This window comes from Eublepharis macularius, chromosome 13, assembly GCF_028583425.1.
Source record: "Eublepharis macularius isolate TG4126 chromosome 13, MPM_Emac_v1.0, whole genome shotgun sequence".
Classification (NCBI taxonomy): domain Eukaryota; kingdom Metazoa; phylum Chordata; class Lepidosauria; order Squamata; family Eublepharidae; genus Eublepharis; species Eublepharis macularius.
In genome coordinates, this window is record NC_072802.1 from 72,997,710 (window position 1) to 73,025,492 (window position 27,783).

Here is a 27,783-nt window from a genome sequence, read left to right on the forward strand (position 1 = left end):
CCGCTGCATGGAAGCTGGTGGGTCAGTTGAGGCCCCTCAGCCTCCCATTTGCTGGCCACGGAGGCTCTCGTGGTGGCTCAGTGAGCAGCAATGCAAAGTTTGAAAAGCCTGCTTGGGGAGTCTGAGTAATTCTTTCCAACAAGAATCCACGACTAGAGGTTGCATTCCAGTCCAGATGTGGCGTTTGCCATTTCTCTATCACCACAGATCAAGCATTGTGGGGTGCGACACGGCCGGTGTATTGGAGTGCATTGAAGACCTCTGTCTTCAGTCTGGGCATTCCACACAAGGGGAGGGAGGAGCCTGAGGGCATGACAGTTCACCAGGTCTGAGTCCATGAGAAGCGAACTCGGAATGCATCCCCAGGCACCTGGGGGGCAGGCAGGGCAGGGCGTCTGGCTTCCCTGGCTGGCCGGCTGGCATCACCAGAAGGGTCAGGCTTCTTGGCATTAAGAGTGTGTACGACCGACAGACAAACATTTCTGTTTTAATTTGGGGTTCAGGTTTTCTACAGGGCTTGCTTCTGGGCACAATTTTTGGGTTTGGGAATTTCTGCTGATGAAAAGCATGACCTGTAGAAAAACCATAGCCTGAAATTTGAAAGGACCCCCCCCCCCTCATCACACTGCCTATTGTATTTGTCCCAGCTGTTGATCATATTGACCTGCCCTGTGTCATCCGCCTTGAGTTTTGGTGAGAAAGGCGGGCTGTTGAATAAATAAATATTGGAAGGGATGACTTGTCAGCTCTCTGGGGCTCCGTTGCAGCCACTGGCCCTTCCTTCCGGGGGGCGGGGGGGGCGGGCAGAGCCTGGCTGGGCCCGGGCAGCTGGGGGATGGCTTTCAGACTGCTGAGTCAGCCGATGGACTCCCGTCTGCGATGGTGACCAGCCTGACTTTGAGAGGCTTTGGAAGCCTTTGTGAAACTTTGCATTACTCATGGAATTCCAGGACGATTTGTTTTTATTCAGGTGTATCCAAACTGAGCTGAAATGGCTAATTTCAGATATATTTTTGGATCATGTATATCTGGATGCCCATGGCTACTTGGCGTTTGGCTTGGCCATCCCATGGTGCCAGGGGTAAGACAAGGAATAGATTGTGGGCATGGCAAGGGGGTGTTCCAAACTCGGGTTTCTTGCAGTGCTTTCCCTGGACCGGGGTTTCCTGTCGGGTTCCTGTAGTTCCTGGTGGTCAGGAATCAGCTGCCCCGCCACGTGACGCCCTCTCCCCTCTCCTCTCCCTCTGCCCACAGCTGCGGTTGAGGCCTGCATCCTTCATGGGCTCAAGCGACGAGCAGCTGGTTTCCTGCGCAGCAACAAGATTGCCGCTCTGTTCATGAAGGTGGGGAAGAGCTTCCCTCCTGCCGAAGAGCTTTCTCGAAAGGTGCAGGACTTGGAACAGCTCATCGAGAATGCGTAAGGCGATGGGGTTGCGGGAGGGCGACAGCGATGGGACCAAGCCCCAGGTAGACGTGAGCTTAGCTGGGGGGTTCAGACCATTGGCAGAGTGAGAATGGGAGATTTGTGTGCAGAAATGTAACATTTCTGAAAATGTTGAAGCCACAGGGGGAACGCTTGGGGTGGCATGCTGGGGGAAATTAAAATATATGCGGTACTTGCTTTCTTCTCAAGCCTAACTTACTTACTTACTTTATTTATTTATTTACTTTGCTTAACAATATAAAATGCATTGCTTATAACTGAGTTAAGATATAAAATTGAACTTTGGGGTGAATTCATGACACTGAAAGGCATCAATAGTTTTCTACAAGCGGAATTGTGCATATAGCCAGTGGTACAGAGCTGGACGTGTAGTTGTGTGCCTCTTCTGTTACCTTAGAACATGCTCCTTATAGAGGCAGGAAAAAAGAGTCGAAAGAAGAAAACACAAACCATGTTGAAAAGAAAAATGTGTTACCTACACTGACAGAGTCCCCTAGAGTCATAATAGGGCTAGTAGCATGTTTGACTGTTGATTGAAACTATAACATTGAACACACTGAACTTTTCAGTAGCCTACTATGATCCTACACATTATAGCATATTGCTTTCTTTATTTAACAATCCAATGACCCAACAGGCTTGGACAGAACCAGTCTTGCAAGTACCACCCCCACGTCGAAGCCGCCGCTACCAGATATTGAGCCACAGCCAAAGTAATGCCATTTCATTCACAGGGTCTTTCATTCATGGGTCCCCATAAGTCAGAAATGACTTGCTGGCACATAACGCACATAACAAGGTAATATGAGGATCAGGATCAGCTTGCAAGGAAGACATAGAAACAAGAGAAGCCTCAGAAGCTTTATCTACAGATCTCCCAAAGGGTCAGCCAGAACACAGTCCCAAGAGAGTATGAGACAGAGTTTCGTTTGTCCCAGACCCTCATGCACATAATCTGTCTGAATAGGGTACTGCTTGGAATCTGTCCACCAAGACAGCAGAGGGGAAATGTTTAGTCTAAGCCCTCCAATATTTAGGGAGAGGGGTTTTTTTTCAGTGCCTTCCCAAATGTCCAGTTTCCCCCTTTTTATCAAACTGCCACATCTCTCCTCAGTGCGTCGTTTCTCCCATTGCTTCTGTCCAGCATCATTTTTGCCTCAGTTACTGGTTGTTCGTGATTCCGCACACGTTGGATAATGCACTTCCAATCCTCTTTATAGATCATTTGGAACAGATTTTTTCACGTTGAAAGTGCATTATCCAACGTGTGTGGAATCAGCCAGTGCTAAATAAACCGTTTTGCTGAGTGGAAATGACAAGGTAAGATCTGCCTTAATAAGTGAAAATCCTGCATCAAGGCAACCCAGCCGTGCTGAGAGGAGCTGATGGCTCCAACGTAACCCATGAAACAAACGCAGAAGGATCTTGCATCTGTTGTCACTGGAAATTTCAAGTGCAAATATTTGTATAAATAAACATCACTTTGTCCAGTAAAGAAATATATTTAGTCCAGGGTCAGAGATGGGGTGTGTGTGTGTGTGTGTGTGTCTGTCTGTCTTCTGGCATAGATTCTGAGATGGTGATGAATGGGGAGGCTTCTTTTTTGCTTGTCTTCTCTAAGGCGCAACCAGGGCCCGGGGGCTCAGGAGAATGCCTGCAAGGTCCAGAAGTTCCCCAGCTTGTCTCCCCAGGCCATCAGGCACCTCTGGATCCGCACGGCACTTTTTGAGAAAGTCCTGGACAAAATCGTGCACCACTTGGTGGAAAACAGCAGGTGAGGTTGCGTGTCTTCTGTAGGGCTCGTTCCTTTTCTCTGTTGCCGAGCGCCGGTTTGCACAACCAAGCTGGCGCATTGGAACTGCAGCTCTGGGGGCCCTGCAAAGTACAACACTGGTGCCGCCTAAGCCACCCCGTTTAGTTTTATTTATTTATTTATATTTCAATTTATATACCGCCCATCCCCAGGGGCTCTGGGCTATGAACAGTTAAAATCGATAAAAACAAGAACTAAAATCAATAGTTGAGGCAGTTTCATCCTTTCTCAAGAATGGAGGGGAGGCAGACATTTTTGCTTGATGTGGATGAGTTTGAAAATACTTTAGCCATGGGAAAACACGAGAGATCCCACTGGCAGCAGCGTCAAGCTGAGTTTCTGTATCCTGCTGCCTAGGGTGTTGTGCCACTCTAGCTCTGGCTGGCTTGAATGCAGTAATTCACATCAAGCGAACCTGATCAAGATCAGAACTTCACTCCATGTTGTCAGCTATGAATTTCTAAGGCGTTTCCTTTCAGCTGTTGTACCGACAAATGCCAATTTGTTTAGCCTGGGTTGGAGTTTTTTACAGCAATCAACAGCGCAGTTCTAAGCAGCGTTTCCCCCTCTCTACGCTCATTTAAGTCAGTGGGCTTGGAAGAATGTGACTTTGCTTAGCAGGGCATTGCTGCTGCCCCACCAGGTGCCGGATGGGCTAGCGAACGCTCTCTTAGCTTTGCAGAGAGGCAGGCTGCCTGCATATTCGGCAGAGGGCTTCAGGCAGCCTGCAGGACCTTCTGTTTTGCAATCCAGGGTCTTGGTTGGGATTAACTCTCCATATTTCAGCACTGCACAAGCCTGAAATCCCGTTTTTGTCTTGAAGAACCGAGTTTTCAGATTGCCCTCATTGCAGCCCACCTCATATTATCCATTCTTCTGTTGGTTTTGTGCAAGAATGATGTTGATTGCCATGGCAGGATAATAAAGGCAATGCCAGCTATTTTACGTTCTTTCCCAGTCTAATTGGCCAGCTGGGAGAAACAGATCTTTTCCTCCGCATGAGGGTCTTACGTGTTTTTGTAAACTTATTCCCAAATACTCATGCCTGCAGTAAGAATTTAAGTCCCTTGGCAGCTGTCTCAGCCGCCTCCGTTGCTGAAGAGGACAAAGCTGCCTTGTGTGCATTACGTTATTAAAATATGGGGAGGGAGGCCTTTAAGGACTGTGGTAACATGACTGATCCGCCCCGTGCCTGAACTGAACACGGGCAAGAGTGTCCTTCGGCTGCTGGGTTCAGGTGGGCAACTGTGTTGGTCTGCCGTAGAACAGCAGGATTTGAGAGCAGTGGCACCTTAAGAGACCAACAAGATTCCCAGAGTGTGAGCTTTCAAGAGTCAAAGCTCTCTGGTATCCGCAGAAGGGAACTCTGGATCTTGAAAGCTCATACCCTGAAAATCTTGTTGATTTCTAAGGTGCCACTGCACTCAAATCCGGAGACTGTTGGTTGCCTTTGGAAATCATAGCTTGTCTTGACACAAGTAAGGCCCCTGAAGTCTAGATTTCAACGGTAACCCCCCCCCCTCCCACATACACGCACACAGAGGCTGGTGCACAAGGGAGGGGAGAAAGAAATTAACCCGGGGGGGGAGGAGCCCTCTCCTTTTTGGATTCCTTTCCGTTCCTCCTGACACCTTCCCTTCTAAGCTCTTTGTGTGTCTCTCTTTCTGTTCCCAGCAAATACTATGAACGAGAAGCCCTGCTAATGGACCCCGTCGATGGGCCGATTCTCGCCTCTCTGCTGGGTATTTTGGATCCCTCCTAAACTTTGGCACATCTCCTAGCTGGACAGGGTGCTCATTTCTGGCTGCCTCCTGCTGAATGAGGCCCTGAGCATCTGAGCTCAGTCTTGTCCTCTCTTGTGGGCAGCAGAGGAAGGCCTTTGCCAACCTCTGATAGCCCAAATCCCTGCTGGAGGGAGGAGGCTGCGGGCTGAGCCGGGACCCTTCTGTGTGTGCGGAGCAGACAGCCTTCCGGCTTCAAAGCTCCACCTTCAGCTGGCTTTATTCAGGCATGAACACAGGGCAGGGAGCGAGCCTTCAAGTTATGCTTAGATCTTCTTTGACTGTGGGCATTTCTAGCGGCAGAGGAGGGAGAGGGCAAGGCAAGGCAAGGCAAGGGGATGGGGGGGAGGACCCGCTGGGCTGAGCAAGGCCGGCATCAGCCTTGTTGGGGAGAGTGTTTGGGGGAGGGATTGTGGGAAGGAAACACTGAGGGAATGCCTTGGGGGGGATAGAGGCAGCCTGGCTGCTCTCGTTGGCCCCAGAGGGAATAGAAGGAGCTCTTAAGCAATTTTTGCTGTCCTTGGAGAGAATGAGTTTTGTGCCCCCCAGTATCTTGGCAGGGTGGGTGGGTGGGTGGGAGGTAAATGTATTCCCTGCTGTGTCACTTTCCTGCCTGCATCTTCATTCCCTCCGAGGGCTGCAGTTGGAAAAGCACGGCAGGGTGAGGCCCAGCTGCTCCGCCAGCATAGGCCCCGTGCTTCCTGATGGTTCCAGCTCGAGGGGAGGGGTGCACACATATGCCCCACCCTCTCGGACTTCCTCAGTCAGTCGGCTCTTCCTGAGTTCTGGAGCCCTTGCCCTTCGGGGGGGGGGGTCTTGGGCCAAAGGTATGTTTGGGGTGAGAGCAGGCACTGCCTGCCCTTTCTTCCTTTCTTGACCCCCTTCTCCCCGTCACGCAGTGGGGCCTTGTGCCCTCGAATACACCAAGATGAAAACTGCCGATCACTTCTGGACTGACCCTTCGGCTGACGAGCTTGTTCAACGCCACCGGATCCACGGCTCCCACTGCCGCCAAGACTCGCCGACCAAGCGCCCGGCTCTTTGTGTAGGTGTGGGGTGGGGAAACTGAGGAAGAGGGAGGCTGGGGAGGAGAGGTGGATCTGCACACAAGTGGATCGGATCTGTGGCTTTGCTTTCAGCTTATTAAAAGGCTAAAAGAAATGGGCACGAAGCTTGGGAGGAGGGGGGGGGCCTTTGAGATCAGGGCCTTGGTCCTAACTTTTTATTTTATTTATTTTTATTTATGTCATATTTATGTCTGCATTTCTCACTGAGGCTCAAGGCAGATTACCCAGGTCCATGCTATCGACAGCTGGGACATTCAACAAACAACACAATAGGATAGGGCTGCAGAAATTTGGAAACAAGCATACATCTGAATACAGAGCTGAAAACTGTGTTGAAACAAAACATCATCAAATTGACGTGACATAATAAATGACACGGAAACTTCCCAGGGGGAACATACTTAAAGCAACGGAAAATGCACAGGAGTACGTCTATGATCCCCATCAGTTTTCCATTTGCTTACAGCAGAGCCCTATTAAATGTCCTCCCGAATGGTCAGTTTTGCACCGTTTGTGGAAAGCTAGGCAAGGGGGAGCTTTCCTGACCTCTCCAGGCAGGCTGATCCATAAGGTGGGGCCACCACGGGGAAGGCTTATATGTACAGGGGTGGGGGGTATTTTTGCCCATCTGCAAGGTGGTTCTCCTTCCCTTGTCGTTTGGCATTGTGCTGTGAGTGTTGTGGTGAATGTTGTGGCTTAGTCCAGAGAGTGGGAAATGGGCAGGAGAGGGAAGGAGACGGGATCCTTCTCTAGAGGATTCCTGGGGGGTGGAGGGTGATCTGTTGGGCTTGGAGTTGGGGGAGCTGGATTCACACCCAAGTGGTTTCCTTGCACTCTAACCTACTTCGTAGGGTTGTTGTGAAGATAAAGGGAGGCTACTGCTTGTCTCTCAAGATATTCCCACCATGGGCTGAATCTCAAGGCCTGACTGAGTGTCTCTGTTCAGCAGCCCTTCCTTGGAAGTGAATTTTTCCTGTGACTTGCACATCCCTGGCCCAAACGACACATCAGAGGAGAATTTCTCCATTTAAAAATTGCTATGAGGGCCCAATCCTGATCGGGGCCACAGTGTGGTGGCACCATGTGACCTTGTTCTGCCTCTGCCCCCGGTGCCTTTTCCGGCACTTGAAAAGGCTTGGGGGAACCAAGATCACATGGAGCCCCCACGCTGCAGCAAACATGTCATTTGGCTCTCTGCGGGGGGGCGGGGGGCTGCTCTTCCTTTACGCTGTACTTGCAGATATATGGTAAAATCAAAACAAATAAATGCCACAAATTATCATGCTTGGAGGGGGGGGTGAGGTGGGCGGGGGGGGTGTCTCCTCCCTTATTGGGAAACTGCCTAATCCCATCGCCTCCCACAGTCCTCCATGCCAGTGTTGGAGCAGGGCATTGTTCCACGTAAGGGATGATTTCCAGTTCAGCTTTTCCGTCTGATGGAACCCTTTGACTGGAGAACCTGTAGCTGGCTAAATTCTCCCTTGAAGCTGTGATAGCTGCTGGATCAGTAGTTCTCCTCCATTTCCTTCCCATTGGACTTTCCTAGATCCAGAAAAGGCATTCCAGTGGCAGCGTGGATGACCGGCTTTCCCTCTCCGCCAGGGACTACGTGGAGTCCCTGCACCAGAACTCCAGGGCCACCCTTTTGTATGGCAAAAACAACGTCCTTGTGCAGCCGGTAGGTAACCAGTGAGTAGTGACTGCAGGTGGCTTCCAGCACAGTGGGTTTTAAACCCAGAGAATGAGTCCCCAGACCCCCGCCAAGCCATAATTAATGTTTCCGGTGCGTTATGCAAATTCTGGAAACCTGCTTTTTTTTTTTGGTCACTTAGGCATAATTTCTTCTGAAAACCTTGAGGAGGCTTGAGGTCTGCAAAACACAAAAGGCTCTTTACCTCCCAGTGCTTAAAAGTAATGTTTGAACCTTGCCGTTCCAGAGATCCAAGTCTTTCTGCAGAACCATTTTTGAACATAAGAGCACCAGAAGAGTCCAGCTGGGTCAGACCGATGGAGGTCCACCCAGTCCAGCATCTTGCCTCACCCAGTGGCCAACCACTTACTCTGGAGGGCCAGCAACAGGGCCTGGAGGCTGAGGCCGTCCCCCTGTGTTGCCTCCTGGCACTGGGACTCCGAGGTTGACTGCCCCTGAACGTGGAGGCTCCCTTCAGTCCCCAGGGCTAGCTGCCGCGGAGAGGCCTCTCCTCCATGAATCCATTTAATCCCATTTTAAAACTGTCTTTGCTTGTGGCCATCCCTGTATCCACTGGCACTGAATTCTGCAGTTAAATCACTCCTGGTGTAAAGAACCAGGGCTTTTTTTCAGCAGGAACGCGGCGGAACGGAGTTCCGGAACCTCTTGAAAATGGTCACATGGCTGGTGGCCCCGCCCCCTGCTCTCCAGACAGAGGGGAGCTTAGATTGCCCTCCACATTGCGGCGCGGAGGGCAATCTAAACTCCCCTCGGTCTGGAGATCAGGGGGCGGGGCCACCAGCCATGTGACCATTTTCTCCGAGGGCAACCCACTGAGTTCCACCACCTCTTTTCCCAGAAAAAAAGCCCTGTAAAGAAGCGTTTCCTTTTGTCTGTCTTGAGCTTATTGTCCATCAACATCATTGAGTGACTCCAAGTTCTAATATAATAGGAGAGGTAGAAAAGCAATATTTGTAAGATACGGAAAACAAATGAGCCGGGTGCTGAATTCCACCCCTGCAAGCCCCCTGGCTCTGGTGCGGCTGCCATCCATGCATGCTCCCTCCCCGCAGCGAGACGACATGGAGGCCATTCCGGGCTACCTGTCCCTTCACCAGACTGCCGACATCATGACGCTGAAGTGGACTCCGAACCAGCTGATGAATGGCTCTGTGGGAGACCTGGACTACGAGAAAAGGTAGCGCACACACGCATCTCCCCCCACACCACCCATGGATAACCAGTCAGAACGGGGCACTGCCAGAGACCCTCCTGTGCACATGCCAATGACGTTAAAAATTCTTGTGGGGAGGGAATAGTTCCAGGTGGGTAGCCATGTTGGTCTGCAGTAGAACAGCAGGATTTGCATTCAGACCCACAAGATTTTCAGGGTAGGACCTTTCAGGAATCAGAGCTCCCTTCCACGGGGAGGGGGTGGCCATGAGTGGTTTCCTCAGATAAATGAGCACGTTCTGTGGTTTCCTCCAAAGGGAGGGCATGTTCCGTAGCCCTGCGAGGCAGCCCGGGGTTCCTTCTTTCCAGGGTGGCCCCCTGAGCGGAGAGGGCACAGTTTCAGCGAAGTGTCTTCTGAAGAGGAGTTTGCATCCTGCTCTTGGCTCCTCTCTCAGGAAGATGGTGGAGTTTTGCTTTTCTCGTGGCTTCCCCTGACCTGAACAATGCACAGGGCCCAACTGCAGAAGAAACTCCTGGCCGGCAGCCACTTCTTCAGTCATGGGGAAACTTTCCTCCGTGGCACTGCTGGTGGTGGCTGGGATTCCCAGTTCACACCTTCCACCGGCCCAGGATTGCTTGCACGTATGACAGAAGAGCAGTTTGTCAAGCGCTGAAGAGAACCTTGCGCACCAGCCTTCAGCGAGGGCTGGGCATGAGTTCCAGTCACACAGTGGGTTAGTTTAAAGTGGCATGGCTGCTGCTGTGCCCACGGTGACGTAGAGTGCATATTTGCCTTGGCATATTTGGCTGGGCAGCAGCTGACACAAAAGAAACCTTTTTCATCGGACTCCCGGAGCCTGGCAGGGGGAAGACGCTCTCAGCCAGGGCTGCTGCCCAGCCCTGCCCTTTCCATTGCTGTTTTAAAAAGTCTGCTCCTTTCCGCTGTGGCCTGGATGGGTGTGGTTGACTGTCCCTTTCTCACCTGACGAGAATGTTGCCGGAACCGGATTCCCCAAAAGGTCACGGCAGGGCTCTGTTGACTTGGTTGTCGTCTCTGACGCATCCGTTTGACATCTGAGTCCGTGCAGGCAATAGAAAACAGAAGAAAAGGCTCTTCTGTCAAAGGGCTCCAACTGCAGCAGCGGTCTGAAGTATCGTGTAATATCTGGGGCTCATTCTGCCCTCTCTGCCCTGAGCTGATGCGAGGAGAAGGATTTGACAGTGCCGGGGGTGGGGGTGGGGGGCGGGATTCCTAGCTCTTGGAACCAAGTTTCATGTAGTGGGGGTAAGTGAAGGGCAGAGACGGGCGGGAGGGAGACCCTTGCTGTCACCTGGACATCAAGGGTGCTGCGTGTCAGGGAACTGCCCTGCACCAGGCTGTTTTCAGAATTTGTAGGAGCATTGTGGGGAGGAACCCTGTGGCCGTTTGGGTTAGAGTTAGAGAGTCCAGGAATCCAGAGCGGATCTTGCAGAGAACTGCTGCATTGATGGGAGATGTTTTCTGCGGGAGCAAAGAGCTGCAGAGTCCTGGACTGAAACCCTAAGAGGGCTCCTCGGGAAACTTAGGCCAAGAACCAAACCACAGTCTTCCCAGAGTTTCCAGTTAAAGATATTACAAAATATTATAACTAAATAAATGGTATATAAAGTGCAACAGGTGCAAAAAGTGCTCAATTTCATAACAATAAATACATGTCATAAGTAATAATTATACCAGTCAGTATCGTAAAGTATCATAAAGTATCCCCAGTATCGTAGATGACCGGGGAAGGCAATGGCAAACCACCCCGTAACAAAAAGTCTGCCAAGAAAATGTCGTGATGCGACATCCCCCCCCCCATGGGTCAGTAATGACTTGGTGTTTGCACAGGGGACTCTCTTTACCTTTACTTTTATCATAAAGTCATTCAATATAATTGTATCCAAAATGGTGGGAGCAGCTTACAAGAATACGATAAGGACAATTCTGAGGAATACCAACATGGTGGTGTGACATTGATTAAAGCATTTGCTATATGAAAGATATGCCTGTGAAGAAGTGATTTCACGGAACGGGATGGGATAACATATGCCGGCAAACCCCATAGGCGTGGCACCTCTGCCATCCTTGAAGCAACTTCACAGCTTTACATTTCTGTTTCAGAAACTGTTGGACTGATTATGTTTGAGTGCCTGAGTGCACATATATGAATGAATTGTCCTTATAGTATTCTTGTAAGCTGCTCCCACCATTTTGGATACAATCGTATTGAATGACTTTACGATACTGACTGGTATAGTTATTACTTATGACATGTATTTCTTGTTATGAAATTGAGTCCTGGATCGAGCACACTGAGCTACAGGCATTTCTAGAGCAAGGCAGCTGCTCCTGGAGTCCGGACAGCTGGGGAAGCCCTTTCCTAATCCCAAACGTTTTCATTTGTGGACCCTGCTTTTCAGCCTCAGGCTAGCTTTTGAAGCCGCAATGCAACGTACACATGAGGAGGTGGGGAGGCAGTTGGATGTAAACAGGGAAGGTAAATCGGAGCGGTGGCCGCCAGCCACAGTTGCCAAAAACGTGGCCTTCATTTAACAGGGTTTGTGGCTGTGATGAATCTGACTGGCTTCCTACGAAGGACGAGTTGAGTGCCTGGAGAGAATCGTGGAAGGCCTTTTGCACCCTTCGGATCTCCCTGCCGGAGTGGGCTGGGCTGGGCTGGTCCAGGGGTGGTGGTGGTGGGGGGCTGGAGGAAGGCCTGTGGGTGGGCAGAACTGAGCTGCTTCTCTTTTCCCTCTTGTAGCGTGTACTGGGACTATGCCATGACCATCCGCCTGGAGGAGATTGTCTATCTGCACTGTCACCAGCAGGGTAAGAGGCCCCTGCGGTGCGTCTCTCATGTCTGGGCCGGCCCTCCAGGGCACGTGGAGGCTCTCCAGCAGCTCCCTAGGGATGGCAGCTGACGCCTCCCTCCTGACCTTCCTCTGCAGTGTCGGGGTGGGGGTGGGGGTGGCGGCTTTGGAGGGGCTCTGCTGCCAGCTCACCTGGCATCCTGACATGTACCTAGCCATGCTGTTTTGCTGCCAGCCAAGTCACTTGGGTGCAGATCTTTTTAGAGGCCCCTGTAAGGCAGGCAAGGTGCGTGGTGTGTGAGCGTGAGATTTCCAGGCTGCAGCCAGACCTGACTGCCGTCAACTGCCAGAGCCTGGCAGCCTCGGAAAAGGGAGAGTCACAGCAAAAAGGTGAAGCAAAAAAGGAAAATCCACTGTGATGTGCTAATTAATCGCCAAATCAATTACAAAGTCAATATCGTAAAGAGTCCAGTAGCACCTTTAAAACTAACCAACTTTATTGTAGCATAAGCTTTCGAGAATCGCAGCTCTCTTCGTAAGATGCATCATCAGCTTTTGAGAATCACAGCTCTCTTTGTCAGATGCATCTGTGGTTCTCGAAAGCTGATGATGCATCTGACAGAGAGCTGTGGTTCTCGAAAGCTTATGCTACAATAAAGTTGGTTAGTCTTCAAGGTGCTACTGGACTCTTTACTTTTTTGCTACTACGGACTAACACGGCTAACTCCTGGATCTAAAGTCAATATCAATTATTTAAATACACTTTTTAACAATAAGATTAGATTTAAGACAGCATGTAAAGACAGCACGTATGTGTATTCATAAATACAAGAAATCCTTGATCAGTATAATAGTGTCTCAGTGAAAAATCTCAATAAATGTTTAAACAGAATTAGAGTGCATAGTATCAAGGCACGCAGTCTGATCATGCAAAATATGCAGGGTACGGGGCGACCATCCTCTTGGCTCTGCTCTGTGAGGTGCCGGCTTGCTCCCTCATTGCAAGACCCTTTGTCAAGACCACCTGGTGGGCTGAAGAGAGAGAATTTCTGGTTTGACCTGGATCAACGAATGCACCTTTGGGAGAACTTAAAATGCAAATGGCACATTCTTGACAAAGTGTTTCGAAACGAGGGAGCAAGCCGGCACCTTGTAGAGCAGAGCCGTGAGGATGGTCTCCCCATACCCGGCAAAAAGAACAAAGGACGAGGTCGTTAACCATTTAAAGCAATACATACAAATTCTTATAGACTTACCTTGCTAGAATCCTATGGACCTGCCTTTAGACTACATAATTATAGTCCTTATTGTTAAAAAGCGTATTGACATAATTGATACTGACTTTGTGATTGCTTTGGTGATTAGTTAGCACATCACGATGGGTTTTCCTTTTTTGCTAGAGCCTGACAGGCCAATGAAAAACACAATGTCCCTGCACTGAAACAATAAAGATATTTAACCACTGTTTGCAAAGAATATATTTAAACAATGAATGGAAATGATTGCAATAGGTGTCAGAACACCAGAATGAACACTGTGCAATATTTGTACACAAAAGAAAACGATGCCTATTATCGGCAACCCACGGAACTTAACAGAAAGTAATACAACTCATTCCAGAAGAAATGGAAAATTCCGTGGAGATCCTGAGGGTCTCCATGCATGTGGGATGAAATTTCACCCTTTGGTGGTGAAATTTTTTTAGCAATGGTCCCCACAGTGGTTGTTGTGGATTTTCCGGGCTGTATAGCCGTGGTCTTGGCATTGCAGTTCCTGACGTTTCGCCAGCAGCTGTGACCGGCATCTTCAGTCACAGCTGCTGGCGAAACGTCAGGAACTACAATGCCAAGACCACGGCTATACAGCCCGGAAAATCCACAACAACCATCGTTCTCCGGCCGTGAAAGCCTTCGACGATACATCGGTCCCCACAGTTTTTTTCATTGGTATACCTTACCCGTAAGTGCCCTTGTTGTACTACAGAGCCTGACGGGCGGCAGGCAGAAGGTCTGGCTCTCTCTTCAAGGCAAAGCTCCCAGTCTGGCCAGTCCACGGTGCTTGCCAGTGGCAGGGGTCAGCTTTGTGCAGGGACCCAGGAGCAGGCTGTGTTGTGCCCCTTGCTGCAGCCCCAAGGTCCTTGCGTCAGACTCCACAGCCTCTGTCCCCGCCCTGCCAGTGCTGCACCTGCTCTGTCCCATCAGCGGGGTCCTGGGGGTGCCCGGCAGCTCCTCGGAGCAGTGCTTGTCCCCAGGGCTGCTTGTCTTCCTGCTTCTCACCTCTGCGACCCCTTTCCTTGCTTCTTCCTTTCTGTTGCTAATAGTAGACAGCGGGGGGACAGTCGTCCTGGTGAGTCAAGACGGGATCCAGCGTCCTCCGTTGCGCTTCCCCAAAGGGGGTCACCTCCTGCAGTTCCTCTCTTGCCTTGAGAATGGACTCCTGCCCCACGGCCAGCTGGACCCTCCTCTCTGGTCGCAGAGGGGGAAGGTGAGGCTTTTGGAGCAGCGACTTTGTCCCTGGGGCTGCACAGTTGTGTTCTTGCTGGCCCTCTGAATGGATTGTTCCCCTAGATCCACCTCCCTCGGCACGATCGGTGCTGACGGGCAGCGGCTTGGGAAGGTCCCAGGTGGAGGACAGTCTTTCCCTGGACTGTTGCCCTGAGAACTTTTGCCCTCGCTGTCTTTTAAGCTGAACAGATTTTGTAGGGGCGGGGAGGGTTGTAAGGGATCCAAACCTCCTCCCGATCATTGGTCAAGCCCTAGCTGGGCATGCCGGTCCTTGGACGTTGCCGCCAGGTTTGAGGAAGGCCTGGGCTGTTTGTTTCTCTCATGAAGTTTCCTTTTATTTGTACACCATCTGTCCCTCCAATGGGGGCTCAAAGCAGCTTATAACATGGTTCTTTCCTCCTCCATTTTATCTTCACAACAACCCTGTGGGGTAGCTTAAGTTGAGCGTGTGCGACTGGCCCAGGGTCATGCAGCAGGCTTCCATGGCAGGGGGGAGGTTTGACCCTGGTTTTTCCAGACCCTTGAATCAAAAATGTCCTTCCTCGATGTATAAATCGGTAGAAAAGACACCCAGAGAGAGATTCTCCGAATGAGTGAGTCTGCGGCAGCAAAGATGGACAAGAGTCTCGTGGAAGGCGAATGAGGTCTCGTTCCTGGGGCAGCAAAAGCATCTGTGGGAATAAAATTCATTGCTCTTTGAGGTGCCACAAGACCCCTGTTTGTAGATCAGCATGAAGCACAAGTCTAATGTCAGTATATTAAGGGGGGTCTCTGCAGCGTCTGGTGTAACTCAGAGATAGGGTTCCGTAACGCAGCAGGTCAAAGATTCCAAGGGAAGAGTGGGTGCTTGAACCCCGGCCAGGACAAGCAGAGCCATTTCTGAGCCCCTGCCTGAATGGGAGGGAACTGCTGCCCAGCGCCTTGTCCATGGAAACATGACCTCGGCCTTTACCCACTTGCCGGCACTTGCCAGAATCCCCCCAGCGAGGAGCCCTCACATCCTGTTTTTTTGGTTACTAAAGGGAAAAGTCTTTCCAAAGCTGAAGAAGCGCAGCCCCCAAGGATCCGCAGAGTCTGCCTCGGACAAGGAGGAGGACGAAGCCACAGACTACGTTTTCCGAATCCTCTACCCTGGAATGCAGTCAGAGTTCGGTGAGTTTGCTTGCTCCAGAAAAACTGGGGAAGCTGGTTGACTTGGTTCTCCTCAGGCGAATTTCAGCTGCTGATTTACCGGTGGCACCTCCACAGCCTGGGGGTTGTGGATGAACTTCCTGCGCTGTGTCCAAGCCGTATTAGAAACCTAAAATTCTACGCCAAGAAAAATGTGGAATCCTTTGCCTTGTATAAATGGTGAAGTGTTCAATTTACATAGTGTAGCTTGCAATTTTAACCACTTTGCATGTATTTACTTATTTATTTATAGTTTGCCTTTCTCACTGAGATCCATGGCAGACTGCACAGTTGCAAGTGAAAATACAATATAATCAACGGGACAATAATAAAAGTACAATAATGAACAGCAGTTCAGAGATTCAGTGAAAGAGATACAATAGGGTATGGAAGCAGAACAGTTTGGGGAGGAAAAAGCATGTTTGGGAATTTCTAACCTGGGGAGGTTTGCAGGGCACTGAAGCTCCAGCTCTAAGTTCTGGCCATCCGATTCAGCTTGCAGCCCCCAAGTGAGTACGGTTCCCTAGGCAAAGTGAAGGTACTCCCACGTATGTCCTTGCAGCCACAAGGACTAGAAACTTATTTTTAAATGGTAGTTGAGCTACTGACAGAGCTGAGTCTGTGTTCCTGCCAGATCACAGCCTGCAGAGGCCTTGATGGTGCTGTCCTTTGAGGGGTTTGTTTTTAGGCCAACTGCCTCTGTCGTGTGTGATTCAGTTTTGGTTGGGGCTCCTCTAAAATTACCCATAATTTAAAAAAAATACCGTGCTTGAGTTATTTGGTCTTTGGCACTGCTCTGTGCACACTGGATTTATTGTCACCTTCTGCCAGGGATGGTGGGAGCTACAGAAAGACAGCGCCCAGGAGGGAGAAGGCAGGGGCAGGGAAGCCAGTAACATAATAACAACAACATGCGATTTATATACCGCCCTTCAGGACAACTTAACACCCACTCAGAGTGGTTTACAAAGTATGTTGTTGTTATCCCCACAACAATAATCACCCTGTGAGGTGGGCCTGGAGTGCTGATGAAAAGAACGTCTCTGGATCTCTCTCTTGCATACATATGCAAGAAAGGAGATGATGCCAGCAGAGGTGCGAGCCAGAGAAAAGCATCTCTGAGAACACTCTGTGAACCAGAGAGCAGAATGTGCGGGGATGGTGGGCACGGTTCTGGCTACAGCTTCTGGACGGGCTCATCGTTTCACTCAGCACCATCCAGTGGCACGGTGTAACACAAGCAAAGGGCAGGTCTCCACCCCAAGGAGCTGCCGGTCTTCTTTTCGACAATAGAAAGGAGCGTAAGAACATAAGAGACGCCCCGTTGGATCAGGCCAATGGCCCATCCAGTCCAACACTCTGTGTCACACAGTGGCTGCGGGGGGGGGGGGAAGGGAGAGGTTCGGGTAGCAGAGGACGATGAGGAACAATTTCTTGTATGAGTCCCTGGATGCTCACCTGCCTGATCAAAGCCCATCCTCTCCTGCTGGGCACTCTTGGCTTTGTTGGCCAAGCGCTGCCAAAGAGGTGCTTCGGAGGGGACTCCACCTACACAGGCCCAGCATCATCATTGCTTCTCTCTTTCCCACATGTGTAGTGGTGGTGAAGGGCCCTTCACGCCCTCCATTCCCTTCTTCCACCTTCGCCACCACCGGGGACAAGAAGGCCTGGACGACTCTGACTGCCGGCAAAGTTCTGGTGATCCCCAAACGGTCTCTGAGCCTCACTGAAGTGGCCCCTTCTCTCTCCACCACATCTGGGCCGAGCTGCCAACCCTGTAATGCTGCCGCTGGGGCACTGGGGTTGTTTTCTGGCCAGGGGGCTTGGCTCATGCTGGCATTTGTAGATTGGATCAGAGATCCAGGAGTTCCTCCAGAGTGACTGGCTTCTTCTCCGGACATTTCCTTGGTTTTCTCGGAGGGGCTAATGCAGAGCGGAGGAAGTTGCAGCTCAGGCTCCCTCTATCCATACCCGACCCATAGAAATGTGTTGTCTGGCCCTCAAGCTGCTAAACAGTGTGTTGGGAGCGTTGGCCTATTCGACGGCTGCATTGCCAGTGGGCAGAAATTTCCAGCACATGTGAAATGGTCATCGAAGGCCATTGAGAGTGGCGGAGTGAAAGAACAATGGGGCTGGAAATAGGAAGAGTCACATGCCATGCGGAGGCCTCCGTGGGGGCCCAGAGGTGGCCTTCAGGCAGAACCGTTGGCCCACTTCTGAACTGCAGCACAACCCTTGTTCCCATCTCTATCTTTTTTTTCTTTTTTTAAAAATATTTTTTATTAAAGGTTATCAAGCACATAGTCCAATTCAAGTCTTACTTTTACATTCACATAACAATAACTTATTTACAAGTTTACTATTAACATTTAAAGTTTCTTTTTCTTTAAATGGTTTTCCTCATATTCCCATCTCTGTCTTGACGAGCTGGGAATGATGAAAATAGCCCCAGGCCAGTGGAGGAGATGAGGCCTCTTAAGGCCACTTATCCCTCCCCCCAGTCTTTCCAATGACGAAGCCTCCATTGCTGGGGGTGGGGTGGGGGGGGAGTGACTCAGATGGCTCTGGCAGGGCTCACCTCTCCCCTGGCTAAAGGGGCTCGCCCGTTGGCCAAGAACGAGGGAAGTCACTGGGCTTGCTTCCTGAGCTCCTGAGAGTAAGAACCTCAGCCTGCCTTATAACGCCGTTGCAAGAACTGTGGAGATGCTCTGGGCAAAGTGCTTTGAACCCTCTCAGAAGCTCTGTGCACACGCTTGGCATTGTTAGCAGCTAGAAACTGCTCTGGGATTGAGTTTACAGCCAGCTGTGCAGTTTCCATCTTGCTTCTTCAGGGGAGGAGCAGTCGCCACTTCCAGGAGATGCCATAACTGATTGGTTGAAACTCCGACAGTTACTCCATTAACAGTCCATTGAGAAGCTCTGTAAACATCTTACGATAGCTGTTGTTGGGTTTAGCAAATGCCATCACGTGCAAAGCTGCCTGCTGCCCCTGCTGCTGAGTTGCCTTCCTGCTGTGATTAGAATGAATGCCTTGCTCGTATCCTGCCTTCTTGCTTCCCTGCTTCCCTCCCCTCTGCAAATTGTCTTTTTTTTTGGTTAATAATTTTTATTGGATGGGTCAATACAATCAGATTAAAATACATGTACAATTCATTTAATTTCCCACCGCTATATTTCCCCACCCCCTCCCCTCCCCCTTTTCCATGTTGACTTACAACAGCACTCCAACCCCCCATTATTATTATCACATTATTTCTATACCCCTCTGCAGATTGTCTTGAGAATAGGGGCCCCATCCCCCACCAGAGATGGAGTCTGTTTTGGGGTGAGTCCCAAGGGAAAAACCTTCCCCAGCAGCTCTTCTTTGGGCCCATCAAGCCCTTGACTTGACTTCATTGTGAATATTATGTAAATTATTTTGATGGGAAGAAGTCATTCCAGGGTGGCTTTGCCACAGCTGCTGCAGGCACCTCCAAACCACGTGCCTGCACATCTTGGCAGATCTCCCCAAAGCAGATGAGAATTTGAAATTTGGAGGTGTGTCAGAGCATATCACTAGGTGGGGAAATGAGCCCAGGTGTATTTCGCAGCATCCAAGATTTGCTGAAAATTAACATTTTTGAAGGCTCAGCCAGGGCTGCTGAGAGCTACTACGAATCCCTCTCCCATCTAAAGGATGGACGGACGGACGGATGGACACACACACACACACAGGCATCAGTGGACAAAAGGACAGATGGGTGGGTGGAAACTCATCAATTTTAAATGGGTAGCTGTGTTGCTCGGCAGTAGAACAGCAGGATTTGAGTCCAGTAGCATTTTAGAGATTGACAGAATGTTCAAGCGTATACCTTGACTATCTTGTTGATCCCTAAGGTGCTGCTGGACCCCAGTCCTGCTGTTCACGAGTCCTAAATGGAACTGGGGAGCAAAAGCCTCTTCAGGAACCCGTCATCACTCGCTTTTACGATGAAGTGAACTGGAAAACATGACAAATGGTCTGTTGCTGCCCGAGAGAAGATGCTGCGATTTCAGGAGGTTAAAATGTGTGATTCCTAGAGGGGCATCCAGCTGTTGCTGAAGTCGCCAAAGTAACATCTGCCAGATTGAGCAGAACGATTCAGGTCTACTGCCAAGCTTCTTAGGCCCCCCCGGGGGCGGGGAATTTTGTACCCTCAGACTCCCCCCACCCCTCCCACCACCACGTGCTCAACAAGCCCCCCAAGAGCTTACCATGAGAGGGACTCCTGACCTCCTGACTTGATGCTGGACCAGCACCCCCTAAATTCAGTTCAACTTCTTACTTGTTTATAGAGGGAAGGAGATGGGACAGGACCTCACTGGCTCCAGAAGTGGGCAGTGATGGGACATGTGCCGAGCCCCCGAAAGAGGAGAGGACCCACCGCCCCAGCAGGGCTGCTATTCACAGTTTGCTTGGGGTACCTGAGAAGGTCAGAGGGAGAAGGAGAGGACTCTCCGTCAGTCTTGGGCAGGTTAAGTGGGCCCGCTGAAGGTGCTTTACTCCACAGGCCCCCATATCCTGGATCTACCAGCAAACGCCACTAAGAGGAGGGGCTTCGCTTCATCCCCAGATAAGAAGCCTTGAGAACAGCAGGCGCCACATGGGCTGTGCTTTGCATCCCCCTAGAGACAGATGGTGACTTGCGAAGGGCCCTGAGAAATTCAGCAAAGAAGGGAGGGTGCGCCTTGGCTTGCCTTGAAGGAGGATGTTATCTTCAGACAGTGTTCCTAATATGATGCCCTTGAGAGCGCCCCCCCCCCCCCCGCCCAGTCGATGGATGCTTCTTTGCCCTTCCTGTGCCTCCCGTGCCTCAAAGATCTAGCTGTGATTGGACGCTGATCATGTGATTGGTTTGGGGCAATACTCGGGATGTTTGAATCTTCCCAATCAAGCTTCCTGCACTCTCCTGTGCTCTCCGAAGAGCTGCTTCTTTCCCTTGATGCTGAGTTCAGTGCCTCTCTCTGCCTCTTCCAGCCCCTCAGGACCTGATGGATGGACCAGGGGGTGGCCTTCCTTCCATCTGGCAGCCAGCTGCCCGCCAGTCCTCCTGCTCCTCTTGCTCCCAGAGTGGGTCGACTGAGAGCGGCCCATCCAACGGCTGCAACCACGAAAGGTGAGGGGACCCAGCTTGCTTGGTGGTGGTTCAGCTGCCTGGTGGGAGGTGGGGGCACGCAGCCGCTTGGGGGCCAGGGAAGAAGCGGGACTGACTGCGGGGTCTGGGAGGGCTGGGCTTGGGGCTCCTGCCACCACCGGGCATCTGGCCAGTTAAGAGGCTGGCTTATCACTGGAAGGGGCCAGAAGGTTCAACCAGTCCCCTGCCCCGGAAAGGTGCCTCAGTTTCCAAGCAGGGCCCTGGTGCTCCAAGCTAGCCAAGACATCCTGTTTGAGGCCACAGATGCCAGGCCAGCTACCAGGCAGAATCACGCCGAGTGCCCAGAACTGTTCAGATCCAAACACTGTGCAGAATTGTGAGCAGAAGCAGGAACTAGTGCAGCAGCCGGTGCTGGGAAGGCCCCTGCTTGGGAGTTATTGGTGGGTGAAGCAGCCATGCGGATCGGCTTCCCAAGAGAGCTTGCCCCCCACTGTGCGTCTCCCCTGAGATGCAAAGCCACCCGGGAGGGTTGCAGGTGTTCTCCGAGGCACGCTGGCTCACACAGCGCAACAGTCGAGGCCTACAGGTCTGGCCTTAATGCGGCATGGACTCTGCGTGTGTGCCTGCGTGCATGCTGGGCCCTCTCCCAGCATCTTCTGCAATGCGCAGGGCTCCTGAGCAGGTGACTTGGTTTGGAAGGGGTGTCCTGAAGGTGGGAGATGGGCAATCCAGTGGTCCAGAGCCCATGCCTGGGAACCCTTGTCAGTCCCCCATCTCTGGCTCTGGGAGTTCCATCCCACTTGGCCAGCCCTTTTTGCTACCGAGATTAAAACAAAACAAAACAATCTTTGCCTCACCGCCTAATTTCACTCTGGAGAGAGAAAGCTGAAAGAGGAATTGCTGGCTGTGGTTTGTCCTGGTTTTGGCCTGGTGGAAAACAGGCTCGGTGGGCTTGTGTACTATTTCAAAAACCTAGAGAACCTGTTAGACCAAAGGGTATCAGAGGAACTAAAAGAATAAGTGTTCACACCAAGAAAAATGTTGACTCTCTCAAAGCACTCAGTCTGGCCTCCCATTTCCTTGCTGACTTCAGCTGCTGCTTTTCTCTCTCTCCAGAGCTCCGCTCAGGCTGCTCTGTGACAACATGAAGTACCAGATCCTCTCCAGAGCATTCTACGGCTGTGAGTATCACCAGTTCTCCTTTGCAAGGGCCCCAAAGGGCCAAAATAGAAGTTACGCAGGACATGTGGGTAACAGGCTCCATTTTTTAAAACTGAAAAGCTTCTGTGGGAGTCGGCCGGTCTGAGTCAAGAAGCAGGGGTAAGGGGGGCTGCCTGACCCGTTCTCTGCTGGCATTTTCCTCTCATCCCCCCCACCCCCAGCTGTGTTTTTATTTGTAGGGGAACTGGTGGCCCAGCAGGTGTGGGGGAACAGCTTGGAGCATTAAAATGGGTGTGGGAGAAAGGGTTAAGCTGTTCCATTTATTCTCATACAGATTCTTTTCATTTTAAAAATAATTGAGAGACCGCAAGTTCACGTGTCGCGTGTCCTGTCTTGCTTGGCCCTCTGATGAGAAAAGTCAGCCCCCTCACTCTGACCACCCAAAGCCAGCACATCCTGTGGGAGAGCAACGCATGGCTGGCTTTACTCTGTCCCTGTGTCTGATTGGCATGGAATCTACAATAAAGCTGATCGGGATGGGTTGATAAAATCAGTCTCGGCGGCGCAAGTTGGTTGGCAGGGCAGCCTGAGCAGAGAAGGCCGCCTTCTCCTGAGCGGGGTCGTTGCTGCATGGAGCTCTGCCTCGTCCCCTCGGCCTGTCTGCATCTCTCCAGGGTCTCTGGCAGAGAAGGGTCTTTCTTCAGGGCTGCTTCCTCAGGCCTGGGCCATCTGCACGTGCAGCAGCCTCTCTGCTGCTGCTGAGCCCCCCCTTTCCCGGTTGGACTCTCATTCCGTAATGAGGCTGGCGCTTTTGTGCATTTGGGCCTTGGCTACAGGGTGGAAATGTCTCCAGCCCAGACCCAGCTCACACAGTGAATGCGGGTCCTTCCCCTACCTCCGTTGCACGGCACTGGCCTGGAAGTGACCGCCCACCTTCTGGGGCTGCAGATGAGGTTCCGGGGCTTGTGCAATCTCTCCCTTCCTGCTTCTTGCTTTCCCTGGCCTAGGGCTGGCCTACTGCCGTCATCTCTCCACGGTGCGCACTCACCTGTCGGCGCTGGTGAACCATGACATTGTGTCTCCCAACACACCGTGCAACGCCAGCTTGGGTCTGACATTGGAGATCTGGGAAAAGTACTTGCAGGACAGCTCGGTAACGACAACACCTTTTCTCTCGGGTCCCCCCCCCCGCCCCCGTTTCTCCCAAGTTGTTGCTTTGCGATGCCACTGCAAGGTGATGTGCCCTTTAAAATAGTGGCAGGAGCTGTTCTGTCGCACACTGGGGGAGAACGCAGGTGGGTCTGGATGATGAACATGGCTTGTCTTTGCCGTGCCTCCATAGAGCTTTGGGGAGAAGGAGCTGCTGCGCTTGGTCTACTTCGGAGGCGTCCAGCCTGAGATCCGCAAAGCTGTCTGGCCGTTCCTCCTGGGGCATTACCGGTTTGGGATGTCAGAGGCCGAGAGGAGGGAGGTGAGAGCTGTTGACGACTCTGCGGGTTGGGGCAATTCTCTGTGGGCAGCGAGACCGGTGGCTTCACCCCTACTCCGTCTTGGCTGGCAGATTGATCATCAGACCCACGCCTTCTACGCACAGACCATGGCAGAGTGGCTGGGCTGCGAGGCCATCGTCAGGCAGAGAGAGAAGGAGTCACATGCAGCCGCCCTCGCTAAGTGCTCCTCAGGGGCCAGCCTCGACTCCCCCATGGCGCGCTTGATGCACCGGGATTCCACCATCAGCAGCGACGTGAGTGTGCCTGGCAGGCGTGGCAGATTTTCAGGAGGAGGGCCTTGGCATGTCGCCGGTCTTCTTGGCCTTCTGCTTCCCTCCCCCGGATTCTTTTTCTTTCTATCATATATTCTGCTTGCAGAAGCACAGACTGTGCGTACAGACACAGAATTTGCTTGCAAAATTCTTTTTTCTGAAATGTTACCTTTTTAAGTACAGGCGAGTTTCTAAAGTTTTGTGATGTGACGTTTCTCTTTTCAAGCCAGAATTGTCACGAACAGGCACTTTGACGTATCTTGTGCCCCTCTCCAATGCACACTCACAATGCATTGCATGCAACAAACGAGGCCTGTGCTTTCCTACAAAATATATTTAGCAATAAAGAAACTGTAGAGCTAGAGAAACATTCCAGGCTCACCCCTCTCTTCCTGGCACAGATGTGATTCGCCAGTTGCAATGGCCAAAGCAAGCGTGGGATCCCAGGGGGTGGCTTTTCGCATGGGGACCCACCTAGACCTGCAGCAGCTGTGGGTTGGCTTGGCCACATTGATGCATTTCCTCTTTCTCCTCGCAGTCTTCCCAGAGTGGCAGCTCTGGCCGGCAGAATCTGGCCCGGCTGCAGAGTGACTCCAGCGGCAGCACACAGGTAAGCCACCAAAGCTGGGCTGCGGAGGGGGAAATGGCTCACATTCCAGGTTGCAGCTTTGCTTTGAGTAGAGTCGTCTGCTTCTTACGAGATTTTATTTATGTACTTTACTTATAGTCTACCTTTTTCACTTGGACTCAGCGTGAGTTACAACACACACACCTGTATGTGTGTGTATAAAATGCATTCAAACAGCATAAGATATCCAATAAACCATGCAGAAGGACGAGCATTACAAAAACAGAAGACAGTGCAAACCACAAGCAGTCTAAGAAATGACACACCATAAACAATACAGAAAAAAGATGACAAAAAGTAGAAAAAGCAGTAAAAAGGAGATGATGCGTACAATAAACATTGGAACAGACTACGGTCATGTTTCCTTTAGAAAAGGGCCCTCCTGAGGAATCTGGTTTTTACAGAGTTTGCAGAAGAATAAAGGAAGAGCGTGTCAGGCAGCCCGTGTCAGGCAGCCCGCTCTGCACGGAGGGAGGGGAGCCACCAGTGAGAATGCTTGTGTACGGGCAGCTGTCCCTCTTGCGCATTGGCAGGGTGGCACTTTGAGAAGGCTTGGCTCAGATGAGCACAGCTGTCACAGCGGAGCATAGCCAGAGAGGAGGTCTTGCGGAGATGAGAATCCAAGTCCAGGATGGGCTTTGTAGGTGATAACCGGTACCTTGAATTGAACCCAGGAACTGCTGGTGCTTATATACTGCCCCTCTTCTAGACAGATTAGTGTCCCACCCAGAGCGGTGAACAAGTTAGTATTATTATCCCCACAAATACAGCTGGGGCTAAGAGGAGATGCTTACCCAGGCCACCTACTGTGCTCATGGCAGTAGTGGGATTCGAACCAGTAGAGTGCTGATTCACAGCCGAACCACTTAACCACTGTGCTACAGCAGCTGTCTTTCCCCAGAGGGGCCAGCATTGGCTGCCTGGAGCAGTTTGCGGGTCTGGCAGGGGGTGCAAATCCCCTCCTCCTCACACATCACACTCTCCGCCTGAATTAGGGTCCTACGCGCCTGAGTTCCCTGCACAGGATTCCAGGCCTATGTAAAGCCCTTGCGACAGCCCTGTGTCCGTTGTGTGGACTTTGGAATGTGTGAATTGGCCTTTAGTGGCCAGGGAAGCCTTTCTTCAGTCAAGGGAATACCAAGCTCTTTTCTACCCCCAGTCAAATGGGCATGTCGGAAATCCTTTCCTGAAAGCCCCCTCAGCTCCTTCTTGCACGGTGGTCTCTGAATGTTCCCGTGGCGCCCTGCCGCAGAGAGTGCCTCCTTGGGGCAGCTGCCGCTGTGCTGCTGTGCCTTGTGGCTGGTGTGATCCCACTTGTTTGCATTTTAGTGCTGTTCTATCAGGCTGGGCCTTGGAGCCCTGAGCCCCCTTCTGCAACCGCTGCTGCTGCTTTGCCCCCCAGGTGTTTGAGTCGGTTGACGAGGTGGAGCAGCCTGAAGCGGAGTCCAGGCTTGAAGAGGGCAAGCGAGCCAAGCTCTCCAATGGGACCCTCCCCAACGGGACCAGCTCCCCCGACTCTGGCCACCCTTCCTCACAGAACTTTTCGGTCACCTCCGCGTACTCCGAGCGCAGCTTCAGCACCGAGGACAGCGTAACGGAGGCCGGGAAGCCCACGGTGTCCCTCTTGGCCCAGCTGAGTGGAGCTGGGGTCCAGGGAGCCAGCGCCAGGGACGATGTCCTCTTGGATGGGAACCTGACGGGGGAAGGCCTGCCGTGTCAGGACAGCTTGGAAGGGGACTCGTCTGCCAACAGGAGTTTAGAGGAGCTTACTCCAGTGTGCAAGGAAGAAGAGCCAGAGAGGCCCGACAGCTGGGTGGACCACAGTGTTGAACAGCAGAACTCGATGGGAAGCGAAGAGGATCTCTCGGAAGAGCCAGAAATGGAGAGCTTATACCCCCAGCTGGATTCGCACTCGCTGGCCATCACTGACTTGGCTGCTGTCGAAGTTTCTCCTGTCTCCTCCTCAGGGGTCATATATTCGGTGAGGGTTGAGGGTTGGCTTGCTGCCCTGGGCCCTCAGTGGAAGGGGATTAGCTTTAAGCCGGGGCATTCTTGCTGGGAATTGTAATTCCAGATGTGTTGGTGGGACCACAGAGCAGCCCGAGGGTCCCCCGGTCTGGATCCAGGCTTGCGCTTGCACCATCTCCTCAGCCAAAGCTTCTCCCCCTTGAGAAGCCAGATCAGTGACTGTGTCAGATTCCCCTGTAGCCCCCATTCCTCTCCCAAGACTTCCAAAACTGGAATAACTTTTTCTTCTTTAGAAAGTATGTATGCTGCTTCTGCACGTATCTGTTCGAGGTTTTGGCCTGGTGCCTAAAAGAGTAGGGTGGGTGCTAGGTAAGCCTCAAGGTAAAGGGCATTCCAAAGGCAAGAAGCCACCGTGGAAGAAGCCATCTCTGTGGTCACCACCCACCTCCCTTGTGCAGGTGGCAGCCGAGGGAAGAGAATCTGAACTGGCAAGCTAGACCGTATAGGGGGAGGCAGGCCTTCGTGCCTTGACTCAAGCTCTTAAGACCTTTCAAGGGAATTTTTGAATGTGCTACGTTTATAGCCTGCCTTTTCCCTGAGACTCAAGGTGGACAATCCAGTGTGAGGCAATACGATCAACAGCAGGGGCATTCAATAAACAATGCAATAAATGCAACTGTGTGCCCAGAAAGAGATGGGCAGTCGGTGCAGAACTTCCAGCACAGATACAGTCCCAGTGTCCAGCTCCCAACCAGAGCCTGCCCACCGCATTTTGGATCATAGAATCATAGGGTTGGAAGGGACCTCCAGGGTCATCTAGTCCAACCCCCTGCACAATGCAGGAAATTCACAGCTACCTCCCGCCCTCCATACACAGTGACCCCTGCTCCATGCCCAGAAGATGGCAAAACACCTCCAGGATCCCTAGCCAAACTGGCCTGTGGAAAAGGTGGCGATCGGCATTACCCTGGGCATTACCCATTACCCCGGGCAATGACCCAAGCCCTGATGTAGCCCTGCCTGCCCTCCCTCTCACGATCTGCCCAGGTTCACAGCATCAGCCTTGCTGTCAGATGGCCATCTAGCCTCTGCTTGAAAACCTCCACAGAAGGAGAGCCCACCACCTCCCGAGGAAGCCTGTTCCACTGAGGGACCGCTCAAACTGTCAGGAAGTTCTTCCTAATGTTTACCTGAAAACTCTTTTGATTTCATCTCAACCGGTTGGTTCTGGTCCAACCTTCTGGAGTAGCTGACATTTCTGGCCAGTTTTCACAGGCAGCCCAGTGCAGAGGGAGGAGAGTAAATGAGGTAAAGAGGCTGAAATGACCCAGGCCAAGGAATACACCTCCTCGTGGGGTGGAGCTGCCAAGAGTTGTCCTGACAAGATCCTCCCCCCCCCCCCCCACCCCCAAACTGCTGCTTTCCTGGATGCCTGACCTAAAGGCAGCGGAGGTTGAAGCCTGTCTGTGAGGCTTACCCTGTGAATGTGGCAACTTTATACGGACTGACTGGCTTCTCTTCCCGCTCCTGTCTCCACAGCCAGAGCTCCTAGACATGTACACAGTAAATCTGCACCGCATTGAGAAGGATGTGCAGAGGTGCGACCGTAACTATTGGTATTTCTCACCTGCCAATCTGGAGAAACTGCGCAACATCATGTGCAGGTAGCTGCTGGC

At 51.7% G+C, this 27,783-nt stretch overlaps 1 protein-coding gene across 1 annotated transcript in view; it reads left to right on the forward strand.

The window, feature by feature from the left end:
• The window catches only part of SGSM1 (small G protein signaling modulator 1), a 48,523-nt gene that overhangs the window by 12,572 nt on the left and 8,168 nt on the right, over nucleotides 1–27,783 (forward strand). Inside the window, exons 3-19 of the mRNA XM_054996402.1 lie at nucleotides 1,255–1,417; nucleotides 3,066–3,218; nucleotides 4,932–4,999; nucleotides 5,938–6,083; nucleotides 7,652–7,783; nucleotides 8,869–8,993; nucleotides 11,752–11,819; nucleotides 14,121–14,284; nucleotides 15,327–15,456; nucleotides 20,471–20,609; nucleotides 21,705–21,769; nucleotides 22,757–22,902; nucleotides 23,092–23,220; nucleotides 23,311–23,493; nucleotides 24,050–24,121; nucleotides 25,542–26,120; nucleotides 27,647–27,771. Of these exons, the coding sequence (XP_054852377.1) occupies nucleotides 1,255–1,417; nucleotides 3,066–3,218; nucleotides 4,932–4,999; nucleotides 5,938–6,083; nucleotides 7,652–7,783; nucleotides 8,869–8,993; nucleotides 11,752–11,819; nucleotides 14,121–14,284; nucleotides 15,327–15,456; nucleotides 20,471–20,609; nucleotides 21,705–21,769; nucleotides 22,757–22,902; nucleotides 23,092–23,220; nucleotides 23,311–23,493; nucleotides 24,050–24,121; nucleotides 25,542–26,120; nucleotides 27,647–27,771 (2,587 nt within the window). The remainder of the gene's footprint in view (nucleotides 1–1,254; nucleotides 1,418–3,065; nucleotides 3,219–4,931; nucleotides 5,000–5,937; nucleotides 6,084–7,651; nucleotides 7,784–8,868; nucleotides 8,994–11,751; nucleotides 11,820–14,120; nucleotides 14,285–15,326; nucleotides 15,457–20,470; nucleotides 20,610–21,704; nucleotides 21,770–22,756; nucleotides 22,903–23,091; nucleotides 23,221–23,310; nucleotides 23,494–24,049; nucleotides 24,122–25,541; nucleotides 26,121–27,646; nucleotides 27,772–27,783) is intronic.